This window comes from Acinonyx jubatus, chromosome A2 (assembly GCF_027475565.1).
Source record: "Acinonyx jubatus isolate Ajub_Pintada_27869175 chromosome A2, VMU_Ajub_asm_v1.0, whole genome shotgun sequence".
NCBI lineage: Eukaryota > Metazoa > Chordata > Mammalia > Carnivora > Felidae > Acinonyx > Acinonyx jubatus.
The window spans coordinates 53294679-53305751 of NC_069383.1; the positions used below are offsets into that span (position 1 = coordinate 53294679).

The 11073-nt window shown below is 33.3% G+C and overlaps 1 protein-coding gene across 3 annotated transcripts in view; it reads left to right on the forward strand.

The window, feature by feature from the left end:
- Window positions 1-9871, forward strand: part of HYCC1 (hyccin PI4KA lipid kinase complex subunit 1) — a 96726-nt gene extending 86855 nt beyond the window's left edge. For 2 of the 3 annotated variants that reach the window (XM_027075116.2, XM_053218309.1), the window contains exon 11: window positions 5024-9871. In XM_027075116.2, the coding sequence (XP_026930917.1) occupies window positions 5024-5598 (575 nt within the window). In that variant the 3' untranslated portion in view covers window positions 5599-9871. Of the gene's footprint in view, window positions 1-3933; window positions 4230-5023 lie in introns of all 3 variants that reach the window. The other variant, XM_027075117.2, reaches the window with a different exon arrangement.
- Window positions 9872-11073: the final 1202 nt, after the last annotated feature.

Sequence of the window (11073 nt, forward strand, 5' to 3'; positions counted from 1 at the left end):
GTCCAGTTGTTTTAATGGCTACATAATACCACATTGACTTGATATTCCATCATTTATTCAACCATTTCCTTAACATGTTAAATAATTTGTTTCTAACTTTTTGCTATTATAGATAACACTGCAATGAATAGCTTAATGACTATAGATAGCATTTTTCTTCTACTGAATAGGATAAATTATAAACATAAGCTGACTGGATTAAAAGGTATGAAGCTGTTCAAATATATTATGACATTTAAAATATTTATATCTTATAAATTGCAAAGGAATGTATATCACTTTATTTTAGAGCTTACTCAAAAATACTTTTCATAATGTCAAAATGGCATGATGCAGATGTTTAAAGGATAGGTTAATTTTTAAAGCTTTGGCTTATTTTATTATTTTCACACATATTTATAAAATACTGTAAGTGCCTTGGGTCATAACCAGATTCCTTTTGACTTACAAAGTAGTCTTAGTACAAAGCTGTGTAGAGTCTATGGATAAATGATATTCCTTTATTTAAGTTGTCACTTTTAGTAAATAGGGAAGCCATAAAAAAAAAAAAAAGCTATAGCTAGGATAAGGAGCTTCATGCGTGATGTAATGGGATAGATATTTGGGATAAGATTACATATGAGGGAAATCACAATTTTTCGTGATCAGTTTTAATGATATTTGCAATTTGTTTTACCTTTTTTTTTTCTCAAAGCTGGAAGAAATTTTATAGGGAAAAATGATTTGAGTGCCTTTGAGAACCAATTTGGAAATGTCTTTTAAAGTATTCTTTAACTCTCCTTATTTCTGTATGTGGAGAGAAGTTTACCTGTTTGTAGAGGTTATACAAATAAACTATTCTTTGAGATGTTTCTCTTTGGATCTTTTTTGAACTTTTCGAATTATTTGAAGTCAAATGTAAGTATTGTTTTTTATAGGCATAGAACAACCATGCCCCTTTTTGCATAGATTTAACATTAGATTCTGGGCTTTCAAACATTATGTTCTATTTTCTAATACCTTTATTCCCTTAAAACATCTCCTCTCTAATTTTCTTAAAGAAAGATTAACTTCCTCTCCTTTGCTATTTTATCTAGAGCATAATATAATTTATTATGAACTGTAAATTTAAAAAATGTATATTTTGGACATTATTAAGCATTTTACTAAACCTGCATTTAGAAGCGGCTACTTCACTTTTCCAAAAGAGACTTTGCTTTTCTCTGCCATCTAAAAATTCTTATTAGCATAAGCTGTATATTATTTTTTTCTTTTTATGTAGTCAGGTAACACTTTCCTAGTTTATCTTTGTCATGTCTTCTCCATGATTTTTCACCTTTTTTGTTTTTAATAATATTACCATGTAACAGGACATTCATTTAATTTATCAAGCAAATGTTAATTGGGCACCAACTATATGCAAGCTACTTTCTCAGGTACAAGGTATGCAGGAGTGACCAGAAGAAAGTCCCTGCCCTCGTGGGACATGATAAATAAATAATTGTATTAGAGAGTGATTAAGTGCTGAGAATAAACAAAGTAGAGAAGAGAGTGTATGAAATATGGGGGACATTGAAACTTGATGGGCTGATCAGGGAAGGTTTCACTGAGAAGGAGATTTTTGAGAAAAGACCTGAAATAAGTAAGGAGATGAGCCATGGAAGTAGCTATGTGGGGAAGAGCATTCCAGGTCTAGGGAATAGCAAGACTGGTAAGAAAGCGTGTGCAGGGGGATTGGGTCACATGTGGGGGAAGAAACTGGAGAAAAAATAGAGAGCAAAATCATGTAGCAAATGTTGGAGTTATGTAGTTATCTTTATTCTGTAACTTTCCTGAGAATTTAACTCAAATTGATTTTGAATGAATTGAAGAGTTAGACTATAATATGTTAGAGTTAGACTATAGTATGTTAGAATTGACATTTGGAGTCAAAAGATTTTGCTGTTAACTCACCCGCTGAATAGTTAACTCTTTCTGAACTTCAGTTTCCTTGTCTGTAAATGGGAGAGAATATAATTGAATAATATACCCAAATACTCTTAAAAAAGCTGTTTACTGCTGTTCAAATGTAAGTTGTGTTGTTTTTTATTCTGTTAGGCCACCAATGAATATCTTTTAAAATTTGTTAAATTTTAGTATTCATTGGCTTTGCTATGTCTGGATATTTCTACAGTTCACAATTTTTTTGTACTAGATAGTCCCTTTAATAGATCTTTTGTGAAAAACCTTCTATAACATAAATGGACAGGTCTTGCCTGTCACCCAACAGCGCCATGATGATTTTACTCTCAGTTGCAGTGGCTTCTGGCATTTACCTCAGATTTTTACTTGCCTTTACTTTGAAGATAGCTATTAGCCAGGGGAAATAGGCCCTGTTGGAATTTTTTAATCTCATGGAGGTAAAACTACCTCACTAACATGCTTTGGCCTGTTTAGGAAATAAACATTTCATTTAGAGAACCTCTAGTCAGAGGTTTGTGAAGCTCTAAGTAAATGGGAAATTATTATACCAGCACATTGGCCCTCCAGCCCAGGGTAACATGAAGCTTCAAGGACCTCCTGAAGTGCGTATTGCTGCTGGGTATGAAGTACCTAGGACATTCATAATAACTTTTGCTTTAAGTTTTCAAAATTTGAAAGAATTTGTTAGAATAGAGCATTGGTTCTCAAACTTTGCTGCACACTAGTCACTAGGACCTTTTAAAAATCCCAATGTCTAGGTCATACCTCATACTAATTAAATCAAAATGTCTAGCTTGAGAGCCTGGTAGGAGTAGTTCTTAAAGACTCCCAGGTGATACCAGTGTGTAGCAAAGTTTGAGACCCTTAAGAGTATGTGGCTCTGGCCTCCATTCTTTTACTACCTATTATTGTTTCACATGCTTTAGCACCATGAATGGGAGCTTGATAATCCTATTATGAGGAACATTTGAAAGTAGTAGGTAGTATCTCTCAAACAGATTTGTGTTCCACGTTTTTTTAAGAGCATGTACTGTTTTACATAGTCTTGTGTTGTTTTGAACTTTAATTTTCATTATGACCCATGGTAGATATATTTATGTTATTTTTTTCCATTTATTACAGATATTTCCTTGGCAACTTTAAATAAAGCCATGCTTTGTGATTTAAGACACAGAATAAAATGTTTACAAGTTTTAGCTGGTTAGGAGTTCCATTCCTTTGTTTTGATTACAATGGCTATTTTCAGAATAAAGGACCAACAGCCAAGTTGTTTTTCCAATCCATTTTTATTTTTCTCCAGCTTAGTAATGAACTGTTACAGGCTGGCCTAAATTTATGGTATGAGTACAAATCTGAAGGAATAGAATATTTAATTGTATTATAGCTGCATTAATATTTACTAATACACACAATGATTGGTGTGTGAGATAAAAACTGACTTGCAGCATTAGTAACCTTGATATTATGAGTGAATAATCATTTTCCCAATTTTGTAGTTTATTAAGTCAGCCTCATTGTAATTTAATTAAAAAAATAGAATTTTAAATGTACAAGGGGAATTCCTAGGTGTCTTGGTTCCTAATGTTGCCAAGAGCCAGAGTTTTGGCTGTACATCCTGGAACATTTGCCCAGGGCTTGACCTAAGTTCCAGTGGTTACAATACTATCTTTAAACAATAGAAATTCTATTTTGATTTACAAAAAAATTTCTGTTTCATGGTCCGTGTCAAATGTGTGTGTGAAAAAATGCAGAACATGAGTTGATGCTCTGTGAGTTTTTTCATTGTCATTTAAAATTAAAGAACATGACCCTGCTGTTTCCAGTGCTGTCAAAGTAACGAAAATTATGGAAATTTCCACAGTGCAGATATTTGGCTTAATTCATAACATTCAGTTGTCCAATTTTTGTTTTGGATCTTTTGTTTTTCTTGTTTTGCATTTTTAGTTTGTTTTGTTTTCAGCCATCATTTTGTCTTATCATCTTCAATTCTAGAGCAACCTGACAACAGTAATGATACCAGTGAATTGGGCATCCTTGTCATTCCTGAGATTAGTGTCACAAATGTGGCCGGAGAGAGAACCGGGAATGGGGAAAAAGGCAGAACACTAGGAGAGATTGATGCTCAGCATATACAGGGTGTGCAGGAAACAGCCACAGATCCTAGAACTGAGAGCAAAGGCTTGCCAGAGATCAGGAGGCAAAAATCTGTAAGAAAAATGATGGAGGATGGAATAAACTCACCTGGCAGAGTGCAGTTTTAGCAGAGCACTTTCTAGCTGCCCTCCAAGGTATCTCATGGCACAGGGCCACTGCTGCATGTCTTAAGCAACAGTTGCACAGTCACAGAAATTTTGCATGTCATCTAATAATCGAAATGCATGAATTATGCACCACAATTTCTCAATGATCTAATGCTCTTTGGAATGGTCGTACCTATATTTTCTCTGAATAAACTGTTATAAAAACTAAGGCAGAAGATTACTTCCACAGTAATTTTCTGCTTATATTTTGAGATCTAAAATTATATTTTATCTTTATATTTTTAACATCTTTGATTTGAAGGATAATGTATATAGAATTTTAACAAGTTTGAACTTGTGATACTTAGGGTCTATTTTTTTTTATCTTTGTAAAATAATCTAGAATGTAGAATGCAACCTTTAAAAAAATCTTTAAAATATCTTAATACCATTTTTTTAAAGTTCCTTGGTAAGAGCTTCGATTTTATATTGCTTTGCTACTTGGGGAGACTTTACCCCTAGTTTTACTGTGTGATATTTTCCTTAATTGTTTCTGATCTTTTGCATGAACTGGAAGAGAAATCTTTCTTAAAACATGGGGGGCGGGGGGTGTTATGGCATGCTTTTTGTTTAATACACTCTAAATTACTCTTATTTAGTTACAATGAACTATTTTTTACATTTTATACAATGTTTCAATTTATCCTTTAATTTCGGTCTATAATGGGTTGTTTTATGTAATTATGCTAAAGTTTAAAGTATCATTGATTTGGTATTAATCATGAAATAAGAATTATTTAAGATACTTAATGTTAATTAATCTTTATTATTTCTTTGTTTAGGAAATACAGAATTAACAGGTCAAGAAGAACTCATGGAGATATCTGAAGTTGACGAGGGATTTTATTCCCGGGCTGCGTCTAGTACTAGCCAATCGGGTTTATCAAACAGTAGTAACAATTCTAGTAACAAGACAAGTGTAGGAAAGACTCAGAGACGGTCAGGAGGAAGCAAAACTGGAGGAAAAGAAAAAGAAACCACAGGGGAGTCTTGCAAAGACCACTTTGCCCGAAAACAAACTCAGAGAGCCCAAAGTGAGAATCTTGAGCTTCTCTCTTTGAAGAGACTGACATTAACTACCAGCCAATCTCTGCCTAAACCTTGTAGCCATGGTTTGGCTAAGACAGCTGCAACTGTATTCAGTAAATCCTTTGAACAAGTCAGTGGTGTCACAGTCCCACATAACCCATCATCTGCTGTTGGCTGTGGGCCTGGGACAGATGCCAATAGGTTTTCTGCTTGTAGTCTCCAAGAAGAAAAGCTTATTTACGTTTCTGAAAGGACTGAACTTCCAGTGAAGCATCCATCAGGTCAGCAGAGACCTCCTAGTATCAGCATTACCTTGTCTACAGATTAATTTGTAATAGTTTTCCCACCTAACTAGTGAATCTAGAAATATGACTCTGCTTCTTTATGAAAGCACCCAGCATCTTTCATCCCTGTCCCAGGCAGGAGCTCTTGTGTCTTAAATTCTAAAGGCTACCTTGACCTTATGAAGGGAATAACGTGTAGGTTGTAATAAGGTCAAACGTGGTTCTGTTATTTCTTGGGTGTATTTTCCCCCCTTGATTTGAGTCTTTTTTTTTCTTTATTTGTTTCTATGGTCTAAGATGGTCAGTGTCACAATACATTTTGGCAAGTTGTCTGATCAAATTGGGGACATCTCGTGAGGTTGTGAGTTCTTATTTTTTAATAACTCCTATTTTGGTAGTTGTATGTTTGGCCTTCAGCGTAAAAGGGAATCTCATGCATGGGAGCTGTTTTTGAAACGAGGCAGAGGGTGCAACTCCAGGAATTCTGTAGCTGACTGCACAACAGGGCAGTCTGAAAATCAGGCATGTTAAAAAAACAAAAATGATGTGTATGAAAAGTGCCTGATAAAAATGTTTGTAATCAGATTGTCCTTAAGATTAGTGGAATCATTTATATAAAGCACTGGAAAAAGCCTCGTAACTCAGTACCTAGACTATTATGTAATTCCAGGGGAAGGGTAGAGGGATTTCTGTTGTTATCTTTGGAACATTTTTATATAAAAAATCAGATTGCCAGTAGATGTGTTGTTTTGAAGTATTTGATCTGGATTTAGCAGGTGAAAATCCCTTTCAATTCCTAAAACGTAATCAGCCATGAAGCTGACTTACCCTGCTGCTTGACTTTGGAAATCCTAGGTAGTTTGGTTTCCTAGAATTCAAAGTACACATCATTGAAGTCTTCCTGGAAATCATCGTAAATCGTGCAACACAGCTCTCAAGACACCGGCGTCAACCATATAATACTGAATTGTTTGTCAGCAAATGAAGGAAATTAGGTAAATTTTTCATCTATAAAATGTCATGAAAGAAAACATAATGAAATATGGACAAAGGACATTTATGTAATTAATTTAGGTTTATTTATGTTTGTGCTCTTAAATTTAGAATTGTAAAATATGAAAGAAGTTAAATAATTTGTTTGTGAACGGGCCTAGTTTAAATGTTCTTGTCATGGTAGAAAGAATAATCAATGTAGTTGCCCCCAACCAAAAAAAAAAAATAAAAAAGGCAATATGGCAGAAGCAAAACAAACTTGTATGTAGCTGTAGAGAACTGTGTGACCTCTAGATAGATGTAAAATGTAGTATTTGCTAGTGCTCGTCCTTTTGGCTGTGGTCAAGGCTCCCTGTAAATCAAGTGTATGTAACTAATAATTCAGAGGGAGAGAAAGAAAGCAGGGCTGAGGATAAGGGTAAATTGACTGGGAGGGAAGGCCTGTCTGTCCCCTCTTTGTCTCCTTCACTATTAATGCACAGTGGTTTCCTTATTCACAGTCCCTAGCTGTAGTTGCACAGAAAATGTTAGTTTTCCTTTTGTGCCTGCTTATGCAGAGCTCAAATGTGAAAAATTTGTATGTCCTAAAGAGTGCTAAAGCATACGCTATGAATGCAGTTTTGATCATAACTGCTTTGGCTACCATTTTAAATTTAAATCTTCAAAAAGCATGAACTAGTTTTCATTCATTAATCTTGAATAGAATATGGCTTTTATTAGAAGTAAATTTGAGTTTTTTAGTTCCACTAATAGAAATGGAATAAGATCTATTGCCATAAACTGTAGTTAAAAAAAAAAAAAAAAAAAAAAAAAAGGTAAGACTAGACCGTGAAACTTGATATTGTATTAATTTAACAGGAATCCTGTGTACAATTTAAAATATTTGTAAAATGTCACTGTGAATTTCCTTTTGTCTTTTTCTAATTCTTTAACAAAAAAATTCCCTCAGGCATATAGCTACTAACAATATTAATAGTCTTAATAATTAATTTTAGAAGATTGGCCTTTTAAGCAGGTCAAGTGCTTAGGAAACATTGTAGAATAAATCTGAGGAAACAGCTGGCAGAAATGAGAGATCAGATTTTAATGATCAACTGCTGTAATGGAACCTCATTTTGGTATTATTCTAGACCATTGCTACTCCTACAGTCTGAGGACCAGTAAGTAGCATTGGCATCACTAGGCATCTTGTTAAAGATGTAGAATTTCAGAGCCACTTTTAATCTACTGAATCATAATCTGCCTTTTAACAAGATCCTTAAGTGATTTTTATGTGCATTAAAGTTTAAAAAGAGAGTATCAAAAGTACAAATTACCTACCTAATATTTGGAATTTTCAGTGGTCTCACAACACTAGATCAAATATGTTAGATACTAAATATTATAATCTTCATTGTTTTTAATAGCTTATAAATTTTTAATAGTGTCTATGACGCTTATTAGATCCTTACTTCTAAATTTTTAATGATTTTCATTTATTTTTACAATAAAATTATAACATTTTATATTTTTCATATTAACTATAAATGGAATCAGAGCTGTAGATGCCTACCATTTTAAGTATGAAAGAGGTACCACCGTTTTATACAATGCACAACAAATCTTCATGTGTATATTCTTTAAAGAACTCTGAAGGCTTACTTAGTGGAGTGGTTCTGAATTTTTGTTTCAAGTAATTTGCACGAGTTGATTTCCTGGAAGTTATGTTGACAGTAAAATTATTTTATAGCACCTTTGATACTATTTCAAATAAGGGTTATACATTTGAAAATTTTTATAGCAAGTATAAATATTGGATAAATGCTAACTATGGTAACAATTACAATTATCCCTCTTACTCAGTTTTCCAGATTTTAAAGTTGGGGTGACTTTTTTAGGTCATTTTTTCACAAAGATGCTAATGTAACCATTTGGTCACAGATCTCCTCTATATCTTTATCACAAAAAGGATTCTTCCCCAAATGGGAAATTGCACCCCATAGTTCAAAGGATCTGAACAAAAATTATAGTTCCATTCCACATTTTAAGCCATTAGGGAGTCTTAAAATTACCCAACCTCTCACTCTTCAAGTACTCAACTACCTGGGGTATTCTAGTGAAGGTAGGTCCCAGCATTTGCCTTTGGAATTGAGTAGGGACTTGCCTTTGGAATCAAGTTCAAGGGAGTGTCCCCAGAGGACCTAGGACAGGTGAGCACCCTGGAACCCCTTGTACTCCACCATGGAACTTTTTGAGGCAGCTCTGTAGATTTGAAGGGTAGAAATTCTCAGTCCTTAAATGATGACAAAGTTTGTTTTGAAAAAGCAGTATTTTGTTGCCTTTTTCAATTATGAAGCAACTGCTTAGTAAACAAAACAAAAAATTAAAGGGAAATATGTTTTTTAAACCAAAATAGATAAAAATGATACCAGTTTTAAGGGATTTTGCCTATTTTGGAAGACTCAAATTACAATGTTAAAACCTTTACATTTAAATTATAGAGAAAAAAAATTGTACCCTGAGACATAATTTTAAATAGATATTTAAAATAAGACTGTTTAACATTTGACTCTATAGGCACAATAAATTTACACTTTGTTAAAGGGAAGCACATCAAGGAAATCTATATCATAAATAATGTAACAAAAAATGTTTCTTAAAAAGCCATTAGAAAGAAGAATAATTTGATGGGCACTTAAGCATTGTAGATAGAAATAAATGTATAATAGTGTCTTCCCAGTCTTTGGATAAAAAATATAAACTCTCTAGTCCTTTACTTAGCATGAAATTTATATTTTTAGATTAGTTGCTTAGTAAAATTATACTCAGTACTTGAGTTATTCACATTTATGTTTAATATTGTTAAATTCTTTATCAGAGAACATAAATATGTTATCCTCTGTATTTTGTAACTTGTGCATATCTAAAAAGACTAGCAGTGAAAATTTTGGAAGATGTTTTTGTGTTCTTTTATAGTAGAGATCTAGAGTACCTGTGTCTTAATATGAAGTTTCTTTTAGTAAACTCAAGATCTTATTTTGCATACCTTTGCTTTCTCTTATGTAGGGTTTTTTGTGTACTGCTTATCTTTATTTCTAATCCTGTAGTGATACTAATCTTTTCATAGTAAATATACTTGTTTCTAATTGTATTCCAGGAGTTTACATTCCTAAAGAATAAACTATGACTTTGCATATTTTTATGTGCTCCCTACATTTTTAAGGCTATGGAAATAAACTGGAGTTTAGTTTTTTGAAGTTTTGTATATTTGTGTAAATGTCCTTATGCAGTACTTTATACAGCAGTGTTGCCTCTTGTTTTATTGAAATAAAAACTGAAAAAATATGTTTTCCAGATCATTTTACTCATTAAAAATCATTATAAATTTTTGCAAAAGTCATGATGTGGAGGAAGAAAGTTAAAGGAGGAAGACTTAGGTGAGTTGAGCCATTGATAACTTTTGGGAGTAAGCCATAGGACAATGACATCTCATTTCCAGCTGTATGTTTTACACAGCCCAAGGATAGGAAGTAAGTTCATTGGTGTCCATCCAAGAGAAAATGAGCTCCGTAGGTCATGTGCCATTGACTCATTATTTATCAAACCAGAAGCACAGGCAAATATAGATAATAAAACTTTGCCCTTTTATCTTTAATATGAGTCTTTATCTCTTGAGTACAGAGGTTTTATGTCCCTAGTTCTGAACATAGGACTTTTTGCATAGTGGGTATTGAGCCATTTAAGGAATGTGTGAGTTAGGTTGGGATTAGTTTTGGGAAAGAATGAAGGATGGAGTCTCCAATATATTATACTACTGTAAAATTTTAGAATTTCATTTATTGGCTCTAGGAAATCTCTATGGCATTACTTGAATTGCTTTATTGTGTGTGCTTAGAAACAAGACTGTCTTAGAAACTTGAAAAGAAATTCCTGGTGTGTAGTTGATTTGATTGTATATTTGGCTAATTCCATTTTAGCTAAGGAACTATGTAATTTGGGAAATGTTTCCTGAACTACTATTAGGAAAGTATTTGGAGAGAAGCACAACAGTGATGTTGTAAGCAGTATATTAGCCCTATGAAATATATATTCTTCTAGTGACTTTAGTAATCCCAATAAATCGTTGACTGATCTCAAAGAATCTGACTTTGGTAATACTGATATAATTATTTTGTAATTGTTAGGAAAGGCCTTTACAAACAATTCTAGTCATTTGCTAATTTCCCATGCATTGTTATTGTAGCAGTGGTAATAGCTAATATATATAATTAAAATTATAATCTCATTTCATCTTCAAACCAATTCTACAAAATGAGTAGAATCCCCATTTTACAAAAGAGGAAACTGAAGCTCTCTAAAGGGCAGGTGACTTGCCCAAGGTCACGTAGCTGCTGGGTGGGAAAGCTAGGGCTTGAACACAGCTCTATGACTCTCACTTTCCTTTTGTATTACTTGGTAAAAGGAGGTACTAAGTAAATACTACATAGTGGACATATATTTGAAATTCATTCATCCCATCTGTCTTACAGGTGAGAGAGTTAATTTTT